The sequence below is a fragment of the Procambarus clarkii genome, chromosome 17 (genome assembly GCF_040958095.1).
Source record: "Procambarus clarkii isolate CNS0578487 chromosome 17, FALCON_Pclarkii_2.0, whole genome shotgun sequence".
NCBI classification, from domain to species: domain Eukaryota; kingdom Metazoa; phylum Arthropoda; class Malacostraca; order Decapoda; family Cambaridae; genus Procambarus; species Procambarus clarkii.
The window spans coordinates 48588345-48610252 of NC_091166.1; the positions used below are offsets into that span (position 1 = coordinate 48588345).

Sequence of the window (21908 nt, forward strand, 5' to 3'; positions counted from 1 at the left end):
ACCTAGTTCTTCAATGTCAGATGCATATTGTTCTTTATGCAATTACACGTTTTTACACGTTTAATGGGCACTTAAAACAATTATGAGTGCTTCATCTTGTAATTTTTCCAGTGCTTGAGAGGCACCTTTGCTGCTATTTAAGACTAAGACTGGTTCAAGATAGTTTATCAGAGATTTATATGAGCCAGGACCATCCTTGAAACAATAATTTTGAGGGATGAAAGGATTTTCCGTTGTAACTTCTAAGGCCAGTGTAAACATACGCTCTATTTGTGTTTGTGGCAACACGCGAGACTTCTCTTACACGACTTGTGGTTCTTCTTCATATTTTATAAAGGTCTAAGAGTTTAATGTTTTTGTCAAGTTCGTAATATATCCATCCTCAGTGGAAGCTTTACTTGAGTGCTAACTCATCCATGGTTTCCACTTGCCAGATAAACAATGGGTCAAGCTAAAGTTTGTGGTGATGGCGTGATACACAAAACATATATATTACAGTATTTTGTGTAAGTAATGCGGACTAGGAGTCAAAAACGTGCTAGAACCAGACATTAAGATTATTTCGGGAAAACAAAGGTTTCTACAATGTTTGTGGTTTCTTTTAGTGTTTCATCGTGTACCCCCATACTCATCCTGTGAGTGAAGGTGCACCCATAACCATCCTGTAAATGGAGGGGCACCTCAAACCCCATCCTGTGAGTGAAATGCACTCAATACTCACTAATGCCCTTGATGCTATTGTAACCCCTACAGGAGTCTCCCTCCTGCTAGACCAGAGATCAGAGATCAACCATCTGCAGAAGCGAGGGGTTGCGACTGTGTTAACAGTCTGGATCGAACATTCTTTCCCCTTCCATAATTAATCTCCTCCCTCCTTGTGGCCTGAGTGTCTTGTACGATAGTTGTCAATCATTTAATGCAGAAATTCCTGAAGTGTTTTTGCACATGAAGTGGTAAGCGCTCGCCCGTTTAGTTACAAGATCAATCCTCATAAGCACTTGTCAAACAAGTCTTAATGAAAATTCTTGGAGGGTGATGCGGAGCAGAGCACCCCTTACAAGCTATCAATGTTTGTAGTTTTAACCAACGAAAATCACCAGCTGACAGCAGTTGGTGGAGTTTTCGGTGTATATATATATCCCGTGTGAGGGAGACATAAGATTAGAATGTTGGGTGCCAGGCATCAGACTGGACCGCAGGTCATCACGCGGCCGTAGGGAGAGGCAGTGAATCCACCCGGGCCGAAGAGCAGTATCCAGAAGGTAATGTGGCTGATGTCGGATATTAATCCACGTACAAATTTACTTAACATTTGCCAGTGTTAAGGTAGGGACTTAGAGCTTGATGAATATCATAATTTTGTCCTAAATAAACGTTGACATCTGTCTGTATCACTCGCCTCCCCCATTGTCATCTCCCGTGTGCATTCAGGTTCAAAGATATTGAACCTATCAATCCTCTGGGTTCAGATTACCAACATACAGTCATTAAGTAATTACATCTAGAAGCTAAATACTCATACCCTGCCTAAGTAAAACAGAAACAAGCAACACTTAGTTTGCCAGCCAGAGGCTTAGGGCCAGTAATATCCCTGTAAAGAAAAAAAAGCGGACACTTGAGGCAAAGTGAAATTCACACCAGTTCCTCCATCTATCATCATTCTATTATGCAGGAAGTACCGCACGTCTATGGGTCATCCAATAAGGTTAGCAGAGCTACAAGTATCTCTGGGAGTTTGTAACATCTGCTGATGTAGATTTGACTAAATGTAAACTCTGTCAGCAGAACAATTCGCATACTTTGCGTCATTATATAATGGAATGTGAAAAAATCGCGAAATTTAGAGATAACACCATCGATGGAGTCCAAGAAATGTTTAAGTACTTCATTCATAATGATGTGCTGCCCGAAATCTTAGCGAAGTATCCAAAATTGGCTTACTGTAGGTAATGCATGCACATGACTGTAAAGCTGCCGCCCAGTTGGGTGGGTGTGCAGCAAGACTAGTAACTGTGTGACCCACTATAGATGTAAAGTGCCTTGTATAGTGACTGTTGTGAGCCTCTTGTTGAATCACTTGTGATACAAAAGATTACTGATGTGTGTATTTGTGTAGGTGATTAAATATGTATGTGTATGTATATATATGTACATGTATGTATGAGTATGTATACATGTATATATAACATTAATGATTGTGTAACTAGCGTCGAAAGATTGTTATTTGCTTAGCTAAACGAACTAGAGGGTTCAGTTCCTAACCCGATTATGTGCTTCTGTAACCCTTTACACCACCGCCCACGGGATGGGTATGAGGTGCATAATAAAGAAAGAAATTGAATTGATTCAAACAACGTAACATAATCGTATTTTACAGTATATTAGAATAATAACCAGGGTTATTTTCTCTATTTTTATTTCAAGTACCTCTTGGTACTTGGAATAATTGGGCTAATCCCATTTCACCATAACTACCGACATTAGTTTTCTTATTTAATCGAAATCTCGGATGTAACGAAGAATTATTTGTTCATTCATCATTTTTTGTCAATTTTACTGGAAATTATCTACTTAAAATTATCTGTTAGATTAAGGACTTTCCCAAAACGCTATGGATGCTAGTGGCTTTACAAGAATGTAAACTCCTCATCATTACTGTGTACTCTTTAACCCCCAATGTACCTTCTTGTATATAAATAAGTAAATAAATAAATAAATAAACATCTCAAGAATTACAATGAATGTGTGGGCGTGGCGTGTGGATGACGTCGACCTGGCGGGCGTCTGAGCAGCCAATAGGGTGAGCTTATTGGACAACTTGCGTCATCGCTAACCCTCCAGCTTCCATGTATGCAATTCATAAAAAAAGTATAATTATACAGCTTCTTAAGCTTATATTAAAAAAATACACTAATATAAGTTTGCATTTAAAAAGACACGAGTTAAATATAAATATAATTAAGTATTTTGAGGCGAAAAAAAGGGTGGAATAACTTTTGTTGTGGGTGAGTTGAAGACTTTTAGAAGTGAGAGTGAGTGTGTAGCTGGCAGTGTTGGGCTCAGTGCCACTGCTGACACCGAGGGGATAACTACGGCTGCTCCAGCATCACGCCGTCTCACTCACTACTACTCTTACCTTACCCACACATGTAAGTAGACACTCTTTCAGCCGTCAGAGAGACGTGTCGTACAGGTCTCGGTAAATATTTATCTACCTTCACATTAGAAAGTGTGAGAGTGGACACCAGAGCTCAAGGCAGAGTTGCCAGCATTCATGAACTTGGGATGACGTGAGTGGCGTTCCAGTGCTCGGGTCCAGCTGGTCCAGTGCTCGGGTCCAGCTGTTACAGTGCTCGGGGCCAGCTGGTCCTGTGCTCGGGGGCCAGCTGTTACAGTGCTCGGGGCCAGCTGTTACAGTGCTCGGGGCCAGCTGTTACAGTGCTCGGGGGCCAGCTGTTACAGTGCTCGGGGGCCAGCTGTTACAGTGCTCGGGGCCAGCTGGTCCAGTGCTCGGGTCCAGCTGGTCCAGTGCTCGGGGCCAGCTGTTACAGTGCCCGGGGCCAGCTGGTCCAGTGTTCGGGGCCAGCTGTTACAGTGCTCGGGGCCAGCTGTTACAGTGCTCGGGGCCAGCTGTTACAGTGCTCGGGGCCAGCTGTTACAGTGCTCGGGTCCAGCTGTTACAGAGCTCGGGGCCAGCTGTTACAGTGCTCGGGTCCAGCTGTTACAGTGCTCGGGTCCAGCTGGTCCAGTGCTCGGGTCCAGCTGTTACAGTGCTCGGGGCCAGCTGTTTCAGTGCTCGTACCAGCTGGTCCAGTGCTCGGGGCCAGCTGTTACAGTGCTCGGGGCCAGCTGTTACAGTGCTCGTACCAGCTGGTCCTGTGCTCGGGGCCAGCTGGTCCTGTGCTCGGGGGCCAGCTGTTACAGTGCTCGGGGCCAGCTGTTACAGTGCTCGGGTCCAGCTGTTACAGAGCTCGGGGCCGGCTGTTACAGTGCTCGGGTCCAGCTGTTACAGTGCTCGGGTCCAGCTGGTCCAGTGCTCGGGTCCAGCTGTTACAGTGCTCGGGGCCAGCTGTTTCAGTGCTCGTACCAGCTGGTCCAGTGCTCGGGTCCAGCTGTTACAGTGCTCGGGGCCAGCTGTTACAGTGCTCGTACCAGCTGGTCCTGTGCTCGGGGCCAGCTGGTCCTGTGCTCGGGGGCCAGCTGTTACAGTGCTCGGGGCCAGCTGTTACAGTGCTCGGGGCCAGCTGTTACAGTGCTCGGGGCCAGCTGGTCCTGTGCTCGGGGCCAGCTGGTCCTGTGCTCGGGGCCAGCTGGTCCTGTGCTCGGGGCCAGCTGGTCCTGTGCTCGGGGCCAGCTGGTCCTGTGCTCGGGGCCAGCTGGTCCTGTGCTCGGGGCCAGCTGGTCCCCATTTATTACTGCTATATCCATAGTATTCAATTTACATTATACTGTATAGTAAAAATCGGTTTAAAATATGGTAATACAGTAATAGTTTTTCATTATCCATATTAATACTGTCAAAGAATAATATACTGTTTCAATATCTAAATGTATAATACACTGAAGTGTATAAGGAAATGACTTACGTAATGTTGTTGGTAAATCCTCCTCCTCCATATTGTCCAAATTACAGTATCTACAACTGAAATTGTTTAAAGTGTGTGACGTGATCTGGAATAGAGTAGTAACTATTCTGGCAGGTGTTGCACCAATCTCACATTAATAAAAAAAAAAGAGAAAATAAAGTAAAATAAAACTGCTGGGTCCATTTACTGTTTGTCAATTGCGGGCAAAAAAACAAGAGGAATAAAAACTTGAAACATTTAATATAACAAAAAAGACTTTAATTTTACACAAAATGCTAAGTAACAACTAAGGAAAACAAAACTCCTTATCCATTTGGCTTAAACACAATCAAAAGAGAAATATATACAGTATATATATATATATATATAATGTGACCTTTTACGTTAATAATAAAGGTGAAGGTAATACTTTATACAAAATGCTATGTGCGTCTACCGTCACCTGTAGGCGAGGATATCTCGCTCACCCCGTTCTTCCTTGCTTCTTACTACTCGTCTTGTCTCTAATATGACTTTACCTGAGAGAACAGCGCTCATAACTGTATCTTTCTATTCATGAAACATTAAAAGGACCAGCTCGATGAGGACGAACAGGGCTTAATGAAGCCTGCTACTTCTCGATGAGGCTTACCAAGGCTGGAGAGAGAGGCTTACCAAGGCTGGAGAGAGAGAGGCTTACCAAGGCTGGAGAGAGAGAGAGTGAGAGGCTTACCAAGGCTGGAGAGAGAGAGAGAGAGAGAGAGAGAGAGTGAGAGGCTTACCAAGGCTGGAGAGAGAGAGAGAGAGAGAGTGAGAGGCTTACCAAGGCTGGAGAGAGAGAGAGAGAGTGAGAGAGGCTTACCAAGGCTGGAGAGAGAGAGGCTAATAAATTGTTTTGTAGAATTTTGTTTTGCTAGAATTCACCACCCATGTCTGTAATGTTAATAAAAAATGTTTGTATCATATCCTTTTCTAAAGAGGACACAGTACAGTTATACGTCACCGGCAATTCCTGGGTTGGAATTCATTACCAAATTTCAATATATCCAAGCATTTTCATTGTTAAATGCTATTATCATATGCATTATTTGTTTTTTTCAACAATATTATTGACTGATTTTTTATTTATTTAGAAATACATCACATTTCAGCAAAATTCAGTATATTGCATTGGTCTTTTGCAACCAACTGTGCCCACTGGGTAGTGGCTCTTGGATAAACTCAAGTAAAAACAGATACTGTAGATTTATGTATCATAAGTCAAATCTTTATTGAGAATTTTAAACATGTAATCCGTCTCTATCTCTGCATATTTCATTAAGCTTTGAATACAAGATTCTTTGAACCGCTGTTCTGGATATGTTGAGCCTTTAACTAACTTCCCTAACTGACATCGTTGGTTCATTCTCGAACAATTGTCATACTCCTTCAGTACTGTCACTTTGTCCTTGGGCGTCCTCTTCCTACGTCTTCATGTACGGGTTCTGAAAAAAAACATGAAATGGTTTAGAAATTTATGCTTCACATTTATGACTTTAAACATCAATAAACAATAGTTTTTAAAAATTGGTTCAATTTCATAGAAATAGGTAGCTAATTCCGGGACACCCTATATAATACAGTATTATAATTGATATACTGTATATAACTGCACCTTGGGCAGCATTAATTAAGGAATATCAGGTTAGTCAAAGCATATCAGCATTCCTAATTTATATATACAAAATGGGAAGGAAAAATAGTCTCGTATAAACAAAGATATTGTATGTTACAGAGAGTGAGAAGAATGCCGTGCCCATTCATGTCACGCCTGTCGGCACAGTTTGTACGTCACTACAGCTCGGCATTGGTACGCCAGTATGGGGAGATGTGCCCTGTCATCAGTTCTATGACCTCTACCCGAGCATTCAACTCCCTCTCCTCCAACAAGGACCCTGGTTAGTATCCCATGCCTTTTCCTTCACCACCTTCCCTCTCTTTAATTCCTCCTAACACTCCCTCACTATCTCTAGCACTCTCAAAACATTTCACATCTTAGTTGTTGTAACACTTAATGTTAGTGACCCATTGATGTTTCCTTGTGTTTAACATTGTTAACTTATACTAGATTGATTATGTTTTAGTACAGTACCTGGATAGGGAAAGACTATTGGGCACGTTTTCTTATGCCTACAGCTTCTGTTCACCTAGATTTAGTAAGTAGGTATCTGGCAATAAATTGGCTGTTGCGAGTCAAATCCTGGGGAATGGGTCAGTCATTGACAAGGGAAGACAACCAATAGGCCTAACGGACTTCCTGTACATGCCATTGGGAAGTGAAATCCAGAATGCAGGCTGTGCCAGCCTCAGTGTCCCTCCCCCTCAAGCAACAAACACCCCCCCAACCCAGGGCAAGACGGACACCCCAAGTGCGAGGACAGCCCAAAGCGAGGAAGCCCTCTAAAGGGGAGTGATTCCTGAACGCCCCAGGAAAGATAATTCTGACAACGCAAGGGCAACAGTACCATGCTATTTATAATATGTTCTTCTTCATAATGGTAGTATAGTTACAGGACACCACTAAGCTCATGGTGTCCCGTCTTCCCAGTACTCTGTCGTATAACCCTTTGAAACCACTGATGGTTTTGGCCTCCACCACCACCTCGCTTAGCTTGTTCCAACCGTCTACCACACTGTTTGCAAAAGAAAACTTTCTAATATTTTTTCGACACCTTTGTTTCCTTAGCTTGAATCTTTGTCCTCTTAGCTTGAATCTTTGTCCTCTTGTTCATGAAGTTGCTGGTTTCAGGAATTCCTCTTTGTCAATTTAGTTGATTTCTGTTAATATTTTGTAAGTGATGATCGTATCGCCACTTTTTCTTCAATCTTCTAGTTTTGGCATGTTTAAGGCCTTTAGTCTCTCCTCATAACTCATTTTTTCAGTTCCAGAAGCCATTTTGTGGTATGCCTTTGCACCTTTTCCAGTTTATTTATGTGCTTCTTGAGATATGGGCACCATACAACTGCTGCATATTCCAATTTTTATCTCACTAAAGTCATGAACAGTTTCTTTACTATTTCACCATCCATATAATTAAATGAAAGTCTGAAGTTGGAAAGTGACGCATACACTCCTCTCACAATGTTCTTTATTGGTAAAGTTTACTATTCAAAACCACTCCTAGGTCTTGTTCTTTATTAGAGTTCTTCAACTCCTTTCCACAAAATTTGTAAGTTGTGAGTGGTCTATTTTCTCTGATTACACATTCTATAGCATGGCATTTATTCAAATTTAATTCCATTGGCCACTTGACGCTCAAAGCACTTATTTTATCTAGATCAATTTGAAGGGCATGACTATCATCGGCATCTCCCATCATCCCCAGTATCTTAGTCTCGTCCACAAACATGTTCATATAATTCTGTATTCCTTCTGGTAGATCGTTTATGTAGACGATGACCATTAATGGTGCAACAACTGAACCCTTTGGTACTCCACTAGTAACGAAGTAAATGTGGTGTAAATGATATGATGTTCTTCACGGTGGTCTGTTGTTCTTTGCCATAGTGTTTTATATTTGGTGTTCTTTAGGTATGATGTTCATGTTATGTTGACCTTGTTGTAGTGTTCATAGTACTGTACTGTACAGTATGATGTTCTTAATATGGCATTTATTTTATTATATAGTATCCAATTATAATATTATAATTGATATTCAAAATTTTTGGATCTGATTGCGGTTTTTCTTAGCAGAAGGAGAGAAGAAGTGCCCCTTTTTGAACGGCAAGAATTTGGTGAAGCAAGCTAGCCGAGAAGTGCAAGAGGATGTCATTGATCTTTCTGCTAGGGAACAAGGTAAAGAACTTTTTATGATTTTGTTTTATCTTCATTATAGGTTTAGTGTATTTATAAATAAACTTTGTCATACATTTATTCAGTGATACTGTAGGTGATTGCTTTTCAGGTGCAATATTATTCATATTTTGTGGATAGTTGCATTGTATGGATGACAAACGGTGTATAATTTTTCAAGAAGTTTTCATTATTTCAGTTATGTATTATTTATTTACATGAATTGGCCTTTCACAGGCCCTGCTGGATTTGAAGGTAAACCAAAGAGAAGGCCAAATATCCCTTTTTAGCTTCTCAGGCTGTCCCTGATAAGAAAGCTTATGGTATGCTTTCAAATAGATAGCTTAGTTAGCAAAAATTTATCAAAGTTTATATTAAAGCAAACAAGAAAGAAAATCTTTCAGTAATGGAACGTGTATAATCGTGGTTGGCATGTGGGTGTCAGGCAGAGAGATTGTAGACAACAGTGGGTGGCAAAGTGGATGGGTAGGTAGGCAGGCAGGCGGGTAGCAGGGCAGTCAGGCAGGTGGGCGGCGTGTTGTGACAACACTAAGTTGTGTTGTCACTTTGCCCTTTTGGGCTTGTGGAGGTTCTTATTTTTCAACTTATTAGGCTTAGCCTAGGGTATGTGTGGTTGAACCCCCCTTGCTGTCTTCTTGGCTTTGGGTAGCCAGGGTTGCCTGTACTATTTAGGAATTACTCGTGTAGCATTCCAAGTTCCTGGGCTTCTTGCAGGGCTCATTAATGTTGTAATGGCATGGTGAGTTCCCTCCCTTCCTCCTGCAGGGCTCATTCACTCTTCAGGCCCTGAAAAAACCCACAGGCTCAGTTATACTATGGATATAGTATAACTGAGCCTGCTTTTGCTTTGTGCGATTTTGAGGGTCATTGCTTAATCCCTTCAGCTCGGGAAAGAATCTTGTTGCATATCTTTGGACCTTTTCTAGTTTTTCCTTGTACTTGTAAAATGTTCCATGCTAAGGGATGCATATTCAAATGAGTCTCACCTTTACTGTATACAGGGGGGCTTTCTTGTCTAAGTTTCTGAAAGATACATAGACATTGGCCAGTATACCATATGCAGCTGTTGTTATTTGGCTAATGTGGGCTTTTGGCATCAGATTTGGGGTTATGTACCACTCCCAGGACTTTCTCTTTTCCTGATTGAAGAATCTCTCTTCCCTTCTTCCTGTACTGCTGTACTGGTCTTCACACACTGTTCCAATCCTCATAACTTTGCATTTTACAGAGGTAAATTCTTTCACCCATTTATCAAACCATTTCAGGAGTGTGTCCTCTGTCAGTGTGTTTCAGATTTACCTTGCTATTGTCTTTTGTTATGTTCTACCGTCCTTGTAGCTTATGTTCTTGTTAGTGATCTAGCATCCTCTGCTTTGTGTGTGTGCATCTATGAGAGGATCAAATTTTGGCCTCTGGTCTCCAGTAGGCTTTTAGTGACTCACGAGGGCCTAGTGTGACACGTGTGGCTTTGCAACACATACCACACCAGAGAACTAATTTGGCTAGGAACAAGGAACCACCAAAAAACAGTTTTTCATTTCATTCTATGCAAATTTTATTGTAAAAGGGGTGTTTTTTAATATTTTTTTGTCCTTTATTAATTTTGTTTTCATCTTGTTCATTTAACTTGTCCTCTACTAAACACAGCTTTCTTATGTTGCATTTTCAGAATTGAGCCTATTCCCATACAATGAATTTTTCCAAGAGCAAATTGCACAGAAAAAGGCTGACCATTCCTACCGTGTGTTCAAGAAGGTTGCCCGCAGTGCTAGTGAATTCCCCCGAGCTAAGGAGTATTCATGGGGAGAGAAAGACATCACTGTATGGTGTTCCAATGATTATTTAGGTATGTCAACTTAATTATCAGAATTGATGTACATTGCATTTTAAACATAATGTAATCATGTCATGGCAACATTGCAATTTCTACATTAAAGTGCATTAATTAATTACTTTTACAATTTCTACAAGTGAGCATATTGTCTTTGTCAATATCACAAGAGTACTCCGTCACTTTACAGGGATGTCTCGCCATGAGGGAGTGCGGGCTGCTGTGAGAGCATCCTTAGACAAGCATGGGGCTGGAGCTGGAGGAACCAGGAATATTTCTGGCAACACGGTCCTTCATGAATCCTTAGAAGCCAAGCTGGCATCAATCCATCAAAAGGATGCTGCACTGCTCTTTACCTCTTGCTATGTTGCAAATGACTCCACGTTATATACTTTAGCCAAGGCTTTGCCAGGTACTAGAATAATTGTTGCTGTTGTCTTGTCAGTGTTATTTCATGTATATTCAATATAAATCAAAGTTTGTGTAATGAAACATAGTTGATGTGCATAATGAGTGCTGTCTGGTTTTGTTATGGAACTCTTAGTAGGAGGAGTTGTAGTGTCATGAATAGAGTACCTGGAGTGTACCTGGAGAGGGTTCGGGAGTCTATTCCTTGAGCCCGGTCTGGGGCTAGGCTTGACTTGTGATGACTTGGTTCAACAGGCTGTTGTTTGGAACAGCCCACTCACTCCATGAATAGATATTAAAAAATTAGTAAATAGTAAGATTAAGGATGAGAAACTAGTGAAGAAAGTTTATTCAAGTGAATATGTGGGTAGAATAACAGACAAACTATTGGGATTGGTCACCATAATGAGTGAATGAATGAGGAGGTAAGAATTGAGTGTAAACTATGCATGAGAGCACACTAGGAGCATTTTATGCCTAATTCATGAAGCTGTAGAGTTCTGCTTTATATGATTGGTTCTGTGTGGATATTTAGTGCAGTGTAGATATAGTGACTGGGTTTTGGTTCTGTGTGGATACTGTATTTAGTGCAGTGTAGATATAGTGACTGGGTTTATTTTTTGTTGACCTTTAACCTTTTATCTATGCAGTATTGTTCCCCTATCTTTAATAAAATGCATCCTTAGAGTATTATAGCAAAAAATAATGTATAGATAATGAGGGATTAAGAATGGAACTTAGCACTGATATAGATTTCTTCACGTAGGTGCAAGTGAACTTTAATTAGTAGGTGAAGGATGCTATTGTGAAACTAATTTTAATTAGTAGGTGAAGGATGCTAGTGTGAAACTGGTTATTTTATCACGTGATTTTTTGGGAGTAGTTTTTCTTTGTAGTTTTACAAGCACAGCTCTGGCAACCACTAAACAATAGCTTGGTGGTTACTAGGTCTCCAAGAATCATCTATCACCTACTGGGAGCCTGGACAAGAATCTAGCTCACTCTATGAGGTGAGGAGAGCTTGGGGATCAGAGATTACCCAAAACTGAGAAGAAGAAAACATCCCAGAAGCATAGACACAGCAGAACAAGCTACTCCTTGAAGGAAATTAGGCACCTCAAATTGAACAATGCAAATTATCATTACTGTTGGATAAATACCCTAACCATGATGCACCTGACCAGACTGCCCTCTCGCTCTTCCACCTTGTGCCACAGGCTAAACACCTGTTGCCTCTATGGGGCCCATCAACATTTTATTGCTTTCAACCAAGTGGTTCTGGCTTTCCCTAGATCATTATCAGTTATGCTTCATGATTGTGTATTCCACTCGCATCATGTGCCATAGCACTCTATTAAACTCCAACTGTGACATGCATTGTTATCTCTAGGGTCAGCTTGCATTTTGCTATCCCACACCAGAGATTCCTGGTTTTGAGAGGTTATGGGTTTCCTCCTTCTCTACAAGTGGACTACTCTTGAATCGCTTCGCTTCTGGCAGTGTATATGGCTTGTTCCCGCCCTTTGAGACCTGTTAATGAGCGAGTCTGTGGGGCTTGACTCGGAAGAAAGTCTCACTTCTGGCTTCTCTGGATTTAGTCCTTAGTGCTGTTTGCAGTCGAGACAGTGCGAGTGGTGGACAAGAACTCTTTCCTCTGGTTTTTCAAGACCCTCAGCTGTCGACAAATTGACTTGTATGACTCCACATGGAACTGGCAGCTTCCAGTCTATGGCACTGATTCAGGATTGCATTTCATCTGGACTAGGGTCACTAGTCTTGCATTCACGCTGGTTCAGATGCTTTTTGACACATTGACCAGGATAGAGATCTTTGTGGGCTGTGGTCCATCAAGCCCTGCTTCTTGGCCTTTCTTGCTTTTTGTCCCAATCCTCTGCTGCTCCGGAGGTTTCACTTAGTCAGGATTGGCAGCATGACCTACCTCAATGGTTGGAGGCTCTCCACTTTTTGCATATGGAGTTTCTAGGCCTTGTGAACTGCCACTTCTATGGGAGTTGGGTGGAGGACATCTTAAGTGTTGGAATTGAATTTTTCCTTGAGGTGGCGGTCTGAAGCAACTTGGTGGGCTTTCTGCCTCTTCCTCTCTCTTCTGTGTCTGTCCACAGTATCAGTTTTTGTGGTGCTACCCTTTTTGTCCTATTTCTTCTTGGATCATTGGTCAATACCTAATACTTTCATCTAGTACCATTCGGCCTTGGCAGAGTGCCCTTGCCGTGTATACATAGGTAAATGGCAAGTACTCATGTGTGCACCTGCCATTTGAATGCAAGTGCACACACATGGTGTTAGTTTTCTTTCTCTTTTTAGGTGGTTTATTTGTAGTCTGCAAGCCTAGCAACTTTAAATTAAATTAAGTTTTAACAACAAAATAAAAATAGACAAGCTGTGAACACAAGCAAAATACTTATCCATACAAATATCACTCATTCCACTGCACTCCTGCATTCCCTTGCCTTACTGTAATACAATTGCATATTAGCTAACATTTACACAGATTTAAATTTATGATCACCTTTACTTACTGCATTTGAAGCTCTTTATACAATGCTATATGAACTCGGGAGTCAATGTGCATTTCTTAATTTATATCCACAACTTGTGTATATACACTGTTATTATAAAGTCTTGCCACATACATATAACATTTGACAATGTAAAGTCAATGGGAAAGCATTAAATTTCATACACACAACTTTGTTTATCCATGTATTGTAAAGTGGGATTATGTTCGAGAAAAATATGTATTTGGCTCTTCCTTAAACCACTGTAACTAATTTTGTTTCAGGTTGCCACATCTTCTCAGATGAAGGAAACCATGCCTCAATGATTCAGGGAATTCGCAATTCCGGTGCTCCAAAACATATTTTCCGGCATAATGATCCAAAACATCTTGAAGAAAAGCTTATGTCAGTTGATGTGGCTACTCCAAAGATTGTGGCCTTTGAAACAGTTCATTCTATGACTGGAGCTGTGTGCCCATTAAATGAATTATGTGATGTAAGTAATAACTATACTTCTCTTAAACCACTTCAGTATTTTCTCTGAAGATAACAAGGTAATTCACCTGCTTGCTTCAGAGCATTGTATAAAAGTCTGTAACTGTGTACCACTGAATCCAGTATAGCACAATTCATAAACTGCCTATAGACACTGGAGACATCAAAACAGTATGACCCTTTCCTCTGCTTGCGAGGAATTATCATTTTAATCAAGTATTATTTTATGCATTTTTCTTTTGATAATTATTTGTGAATACAAAAGATGTTTGCCAACAAGGGTATTCTGGCTTAATCAAACTGGAGAAAGAAGAGATTCTGTATCTTAACATGGACAAAGAGACTAAATTGATGAAAAAGTGATCATGGTTGGGGGGAGTAAGGATACTGGCAGATGAATTTAGTTTTGTTTTGCATAAAAATGTCAGGGAAGAGAGCTTATTTTTTAATCTTATTATTATATTAGCCTGATTAAGCAAAAAAGAACCCCCCTCCCCAGCACAAAAAGCACAGTTACAAAAGAAAAAGAAAGAAAAGAAAACACAGCCCAAAAACCCCAAGACCAAATTGCAGAGAGCAAGCAAGTAGGGAGAACATAGCACCACACAGAAAATAACTGGGGGCCCACCACAGTGCACTGATTAAGTCACGTGAACCACAGTTCACCCCACCAACTAAAATACTCCCAACCTGTGACAGACAATCACAGACATCTGGCTTATCAGAATGGGCGAAGGTGACTCCAAGCGAAGAAACCCCTAAAGTGAGCATCCGAATACCCCAAGGAAAAGAACCCCGACCATGCAAGGGCAGCACTCAAAGAGCACACAGGGAAGATAGCCCTGAGCACATGCAGCTCCAAGCACTCTTGAACTCTTGGCTCACACTACACAATCGTGTATAAGAAGGCAAAACACCACTACACAATCGTGTATAAGAAGGCAAAACACCACTTGAAAACTAGGAAACTGGAGCCAGAGTGACACAACAGTGACTAGGCACCATCATAATAGAACTGAAGCATAGTCTCCAATAAATATATATTGGAGCAAATATTTGTAGTGCAACTAATTGCTAAGTTAGGTTCGCTTTGAAGTCTGGTTGAATGTGACCATAATTGGTTTGTTTTCCTTTTGGTTGTCCATTCAAGAAATTAACCAACAGGAGACAATTTGTAGCCAAAAAATAAAAATTTTGCTATAAATATTTGAGTTAGAATTTGTTATATAGCATATATTTTTAAACTTTGTTTATATTTAATGTTTTGTGGAAGTCAGTATAACACAATTGTGTTGATACTTTTTGAGAAATTCATTCCTGGGTGTGAAGACAGGTTTTCCAAATGTGGTCCTCAAAGGGATAAACTCTACGCTTGGTCTCGTCTTGATTAGTTTTCTCATATATGTGTGTAAGCTTTTTTTTTCTACCTTCATTGTATGTAATCTAAAGGAATGCAGTCTTGCCTGTTTGCCTTACCTCGTTGTAAATCATGATACATTAGCCTTCTACAGCAAAGTTGCATCTTTCTCCTGCAACAAAATATGTGGTATTGTTCTCAGGAAGTTGTAGGTAATATACTTACAAAGCTGTATCTATTTAGAGATACTGTATGTTTGTTAATAATTTAATAGACAACTATATTGTCTTAACGCCTTTAGATTTACCTTCTTTCCAATAATATTTATAGACATGCATTTTAATAGTTGAGGTTTTCCTTTAATATTGTGTGGACAAGTTCCTCTTTGCTGTGTATTAATCTATAAACAAAGTGTGCAACCAATGCTTTGCTGCTGATTGGAATATCATTTTAGTAACTATTAAATAATGAATTTCATAATTTAAATTCCAAATTATTAAATTATTTGTTATTTTCGACAGGTGGCACACAAATATGGAGCAATAACCTATGTGGATGAGGTGCATGCTGTGGGCCTGTATGGTGAGAGCGGGGCTGGAATAGCAGACAGAGATGGTTTACACCACAAGATTGATATTGTCTCAGGAACTCTAGGTACAAAAATACTTAATCCAATTCCTTTCATGTGTCATACTTTTGGTAATGTTGAACTAAGTATTTATCTTTGAAGTTACAGTATATTTTCTAATAATGTCTAGTCTTGATACACTAATCATTCATATCGGGGAATAGGTACCCACGTCATCTATGTAGTAGCTCTTTAAGTAGATTATTCAAGCTTACAAGCACATTTAACAGTGATCACATGGAAATCAGATTTAATGTAGAATGGAATTGGGGGGGGCTTCCACGCTTGAGGTGGTCCTCGCCCTTATGGTAAGCCGGTGGTCCTGGGCTTTCTGTCTTGCCCTGGATTAGGGTGTGTTTTTTGGCTGGTAGGGGCACACTGCAGCTGGCACTGCCAGCTCTTCAGCTAGTGAATGGTGCACCTATGTTTCTCCCAAGCTTGCTTGCTTGTTGTTGCTGCTGTTGGGTCTAGGTTTTTTTCCCAGCTTCACTTCTAGTTTGCTGGTGCTTTGTTCACTTGTCTCCTGGGGAGTTCTGGCTTTCACCTTATTAGGCATGCCTAGGGTATGTGCAGTGGAACACCCTTGCTAACCTCTGGGCTTTTCTGCAGTTTCTTGTAGTTTGGTTGCCTGTCCTGACAGGGTTTATCAGTGCAGCTGGCCCCAGTGCCTGGGTTTCCTGTAGGATGAATGAGCCCTACAGGGTGAATGATAAAAGTTAATTTGTGGGTTGATTGTCTCGTGTGCCTCAGGGTGACGATCACCTGTTTGGCTTCCACCATGCTGCTTGTTGTGTTGGTGACACCTTCGACCCAGAGTCATGTGGGACTTGTTCCCCTCATGCTCTCCACATCACCCATTCCTTGATGGATATTCGGAGGTATCAAGCAGCAGTCACATTGTTTAGCAACATGTATGGTTGTGTGTCTGGTTGGATGCTCCGGATCTGCCCCGCTTTGTGTTCAGGGCTTCGGATTTAGGGGTGTTGGTCACCTCAACTGTGGTTCTATTCGCACCTTCTCTGTGGGGTGTTTGTCCTCATCTCTTCCCCCCCCCCCCCATTCTGCTGGCCCCAAAGCGTCTGAGGGTTTTGGACTCGGGGCAGGATTTAGTTGAGGAAGAAGCTTGGGTGGCTCCGGAAGTTGCTCCTTCCAATGCGGGTGCAGAAGCAGTTGAACCACTCTTTCCCGCCGAGGCTTCTGATTCCTTCCAGCTGACTCCCTCTTTTGAGGCCTTTTCCTCGGACTCCACTTCATCTTCCCGGGTGATGGATGTGGATGAGAGCTCAGCCCTGAGGGAGTCTATTTGGAGGTCTTGGGCTCGTTTTGCCCTCCGTGCGGGAGTCTGCTGTTCCAAGGCACTTGGGTTTTTGTATTTCCCTTCCCTTATGGGTTCAAGTTGGGTGGGGCTCCACCCAGGGCCCATTTCCAAGTGGCTTTGGGCTCCCTGGATTAGTCTTTCCAGAGGTGTCCTTCCTCTCAGGAGACCCTCGGTACTTAAATCCTGCGTGACTTGGTTATGCCTTGCTAGCAGACTGTCATTTGTTTTCGGTGGGGGTTTTGCACCACTTTTGTTGACTAAATGCTTGCTTAGTGGGGGGTATCTTTGGTGTTGTGGGGGTATCTTTGGTGTTGTGGGGGTATCTTTTTAATCCCTTTAGTGTGTGCCTCTTTCTGGTGGTGCTGCTGCTGCTTGCTAAGGTGCGCTTCTTCGGCTGCCTTGGTCGGTGATGACTTTTGGAGTCTTGTGCATTTGGCCTCTGTCGTGCGGTTCTTTAGCCTCCTGGAGCTGTCTTCAGATTGACTTTTGGAGGATGTAGGGTCATTTGGTATAGGGGATCTCGTCTGAACCGGTTGATTCCTTGCCTCTTCTTTATGATGACTATGTTGTCATCAACATAGTCATCATGGATCTTTGTTTACCAATATGATTAAGCCTAGTTCAATAAACACATTGAACAGGGTAGGACTGAGTACACCTTCCTGTTGAGTGCAAAGTTCAAAATCTCTTGTTACACTCCTGTGCCCTCGGAACAGTAGAGATGAGTTGCTGTTGAATAGATTGGCTCCTATGATGGATAAAAACCTTTCTTTCCCCATTTTAACAAGTTCAAAACAAGCTTTTTATTACATTCATAGCTTTTTTTTTTTAGATTAATTATTAAAGTTATGTAACCATAAAGTTATGTAACCATGTATGTATGTACCATACATAATAAATTATAGCTCAATACAGTATTGACTTTGGTATACAGTAATAAAAAAAAGTGGTCAATTTAATTATAAATAAATTTGTAGACATTTACCAAGACATTAAAAATGTTGGGGCGAGACAATTGTCTCACTGTGTATGGAAAGAGAAATCTTATATGATTACAACACTCTCATTATATATGTATCATCTTTTAGGTAAAGCTTTTGGTAACATTGGAGGTTACATAGCAGGAAATGGATACCTAGTGGACATGATTAGAAGTTATGCTGCTGGTTTTATCTTCACAACTTCCCTGCCTCCAACTGTTGTTTCTGGAGCATTGGCTGCTGTTAACATACTGAGTGGGCAGGAGGGGCGAATGATGCGTGCAAAACACCAGAAATCGGTTCGCTACCTGCGGAATGCTCTCATGGAAAATGGCTTACCAATTGAACATTGTCCATCCCATATCATACCAGTTCATGTAAGTATACATGCTCAATAGCAAATTATTATTCTGCATGTCATGCAGCCCAGTTATGTAATTAAAACATGTTAAAGAATTAAGTATAATTTGCTAAAAAGTAACTTGCATAGATTAGGCTGAACTGTCCCTAATCCTTCAACTGCATGACACAGCCAGGGATTTTCTATGTAATTATCTGTGCGATACGATCAGAGATGTCTTAAAGTACCACCTAAAATTTAAAAGTGGTTTGGGGTTCTGAGGCCTCAGTACTAACTGACCATGAGTAGCAGCTCACAGGACTACCATGCAGCCACAGCATCACTTAATGATGATGAAATAAAGAAGTAACTGGGAATATATAGTAATGATAGTGCCATACAGGATCCTGACTAATATATTCAGTACAAGGTTCATATATCATTGCTGGTTACAATGTTCACAGCCATACAGTAACAGCACACGGACAGTTTGTTTGGTGTACGCATTGTGTTTAGTTAATTTATTATGCACCCCATACCCATCTTGTGGGCAGTAGTGGAAAGGGTTACATAGGTACATAATGGGCTCAGGGACTGAACCCTTTGTGTCTATGTAACCCTTTCCACTACCGCCCACGTGAAACGGGATTTCTTGTTGCTTTAGAAAATGAAGTTGTGGAAAACGAATCATATTAAGGATTTAGTGACCAGAATTCTGATAATTGGTGTTATGGCTAGAGTTAACAATGATACTATATTGTGCTTGGATTACCACACCTAGAATGGTCCAGGTTGGACCTTTCGATCCGTCCTGGACCATTCTCAAGTCGATTGTTTGACACAATCGACTTGAATGGCCCAGGACGGACCGAAACGTCGTCGTCCCTTCACCTTCTAGCGTGTGGTCTGGTCAACATAGTTTAGCCACGTTATTGTGACTCATCGCCTGCATACAAATCCTAATTATGGAGTAAAATATTTAGCTAGTGTAGTGTATAGTAATGAAAGTGTTATATGGCACTAGTTATAAGCAGCCTTCCAGCAGATGTCTGCTAGCAGCATGTTGTTGTTGTGTTAAATAATTATGTGGACATAATGTTACAAATGTATTTTTTACAGGTTGGAGACCCTTTACAGTGTACCAAAATATCGGATGAACTGATTCGTAATTACGGTCATTATGTGCAAGCTATCAATTACCCGACGGTACCCAGAGGCCATGAAAAGCTTCGTATAGCTCCTACGCCCCAGCATACACCAGCCATGATAGATTGCTTTGTTGCTGACCTAATAACTGTGTGGAAAGATCTCGGATTACCATTATGGAATAGCAGCTGCCCTGAGGCAAGTGCATTTTGTTGATGTATAATGAAATTTAATGGTAATTTGATATTGGATTTATTGTAAATATAGTAGAACAATATTGTGGATACTCACATGTGTGCATTTAATAGTATTTCCCCCTTTTTAACATTAAATCAGCAAGCTGGTGAATTAAAAAAAAAATTGTTCAGGCCTGCACTTGTAGACAAGTTCACTTTGAGGCTGGGCTTTGAAAGTGCTGTCTATACGTTCTTCCAGCCATTTTGTACCTGGTAATTTTAGTGTATTCTACGCCATTATCTTTGTGCCCTAGTAGTGCTTACAACCAATTTGCATGTAGTACTTTTGCAGCCATATGCACTGAAAGTGTCAGGATTGGGCTCAAATTACCTGTCCACAAACATTATCCATCTTAGGGTTATAATACACTGTTCATGCATCTGTAGTGATAAAAAAAAAACCTAATGTGAGTGAATACAATAGTACATGTAGAATTTTCAGTAGAGTTGCTGCCATTACCAAAATAATAATATTTTGTATTTCAGGAATGCACCTTTTGCAAGAAGCCCCTTCTCTTTAATGCATTGGAAGCACGAGAGCGATGCAACGCAGACTGTGACAAGCCATACTGTCCCTTGTTGGTGGAATGCCTGTAACCAATCTGCCTTAACCCTGATGGTGACATTTGTGAAATCAGAGCCTTATATATAAAATATATTTCATGTGATAGTGCTGTACATACAGTGTTCCAAAATTCAATGTTAGTTTTAGTATAATGTGCTAGCATATTTAAATGCAAAGCTGATTATAAACAAAAATGTTAATAGTGGCTGAAATTTGTTGAAGGTAAGTATACAGGGTTAAAAAAAAATTATATATATATCAAATTTGTCCATATTAGGCAAGCAGCATGTAAAGTATTTGGGAATAATGGTTATGCTCCCTTAACAATAGACAAGCCAATAAAGCATTAGCCAAAAAAAAAAACAAAAAAAAAAAAATTATGGGATCCCTGGATTTGAAAGTTCTCGTCATCCATCCTATCACAATTGTTGTACTGTACAAATCGCTTGTACTGTCCCAACTTGAGTACTTCTCAGTACTTACTTCAGAGCAGGAGAGATTGTACTCCCATTTTTGTTCTCTATTGAAATAGATGCAATAAAGCACCTAAATTATTAGGACCATCTCAAAGCTCTTTAAATGTACTCGCCAGAAATGACACAAGATATCAAATAATATACATATCCCAAATTTACCCAGTAAAATAATATACTGAAGTGAAGGACATGGAAAAAATGCAGACTAGAACCAGTGAGGCACAGGGGTGCCATAGACACAGAGAACACTGCATAAACGTCAGAGGTCGACAGATGTTCAACATCCTCCTGGTTAGTATAAGACATATGGCTGGAATAACTGTGGACATCTTTAAGAAACTAGGTCGTTTTCTCTCAAAGTGCGAGACATGTGGGACACTACAGAGTAATGGACCAAGCTCTCACAAGTCAAGCCTGCCTAGGAGTAAAAGAACCCTATTAAGCAGGCATACCAGTATGTTCTCAAATATTCCATGGGATAAAGTTTATATACACTAGCATCCCAAAGTCAAATGACTTTTTATCATAAACTCAGTATAGTACAACAATGGTAAGTTTGATTGTCTTTAAATATATACTCAATGATTATAATAGGCAGTGGGTTACTTTGCATTACTTGCTGCTAAATGTATTTGATCTGCAGTAGTACTTCAAAATTAACCAATCATGAATAATGTAATAAACATATATACCAGACATTCATACTATAATTGAACCTCTAAATTTACATAAATGTGTTTAGTAAATACAATAATATTTGAAATGATCCTATGTGGTGATCATTTATTAATTTTGTTTTAATACAACCTGGAATCACCATATTGCATGAAATGAGGACATGCTGTGACAATTTTTCTTTAACTATTTTAGCAGCCTATGAAAGTAATTATCAAAGAAGGCACTATGGAAGACTAAGCTGGGCAAGCAACAACATAACATGTTAAACATTACTGTACACTGCATTTCACAAGTATGAATTATCCCCATAATGCACCATATAATTAATTTAACAATGTTTAATAATATCCAAATCAGCAACTTAGGTTAAGGGTCAGGCCCCTGAACACCATAACACAGGGCCTGCATTATATATAACATGTCTCCAAATCAATACAACTGTAGCACAATACATGTAAATATGTACTATCTTGCTACTTTCAACATTTAACTATACATGCAACTAATCCAACT

The 21908-nt window shown here is 40.6% G+C and overlaps 1 protein-coding gene across 4 annotated transcripts; it reads left to right on the top strand.

Moving 5' to 3' along the window:
• Nucleotides 1-1126: 1126 nt before the first annotated feature.
• Alas (5-aminolevulinate synthase) lies at nucleotides 1127-21413 on the top strand. 4 transcript variants are annotated; one of them, XM_045734833.2, is made up of 10 exons: nucleotides 1127-1262; nucleotides 6340-6502; nucleotides 8296-8400; nucleotides 10088-10264; nucleotides 10440-10661; nucleotides 13461-13672; nucleotides 15550-15682; nucleotides 18063-18331; nucleotides 19414-19638; nucleotides 20163-21413. In XM_045734833.2, the coding sequence occupies exons 2-10, from the start codon at nucleotides 6352-6354 to the stop codon at nucleotides 20271-20273; spliced, it is 1605 nt and encodes a 534-aa protein (XP_045590789.1). In that variant the 5' UTR covers nucleotides 1127-1262; nucleotides 6340-6351; the 3' UTR covers nucleotides 20274-21413. The 4 variants fall into 4 exon arrangements, with proteins under 4 accessions (XP_045590789.1, XP_069182093.1, XP_045590788.1 ...); XM_069325992.1 differs by having other exon boundaries at nucleotides 1128-1262; nucleotides 8299-8400; XM_045734832.2 differs by lacking the exon at nucleotides 1127-1262 and adding an exon at nucleotides 2994-3149.
• The last annotated feature ends 495 nt before the right edge of the window (nucleotides 21414-21908 follow it).

Excerpts from the sequence above, each read along its gene's own strand:
- Alas (XM_045734833.2), top strand. The coding sequence starts at position 6,352 with ATGCCGTGCCCATTCATGTCACGCCTGTCGGCACAGTTTGTACGTCAC. Across the intron at positions 8,401-10,087 it reads TCTTTCTGCTAGGGAACAAG|AATTGAGCCTATTCCCATAC; the intron begins GTAAAGAACTTT and ends TTGCATTTTCAG. Across the intron at positions 13,673-15,549 it reads CATTAAATGAATTATGTGAT|GTGGCACACAAATATGGAGC; the intron begins GTAAGTAATAAC and ends TATTTTCGACAG.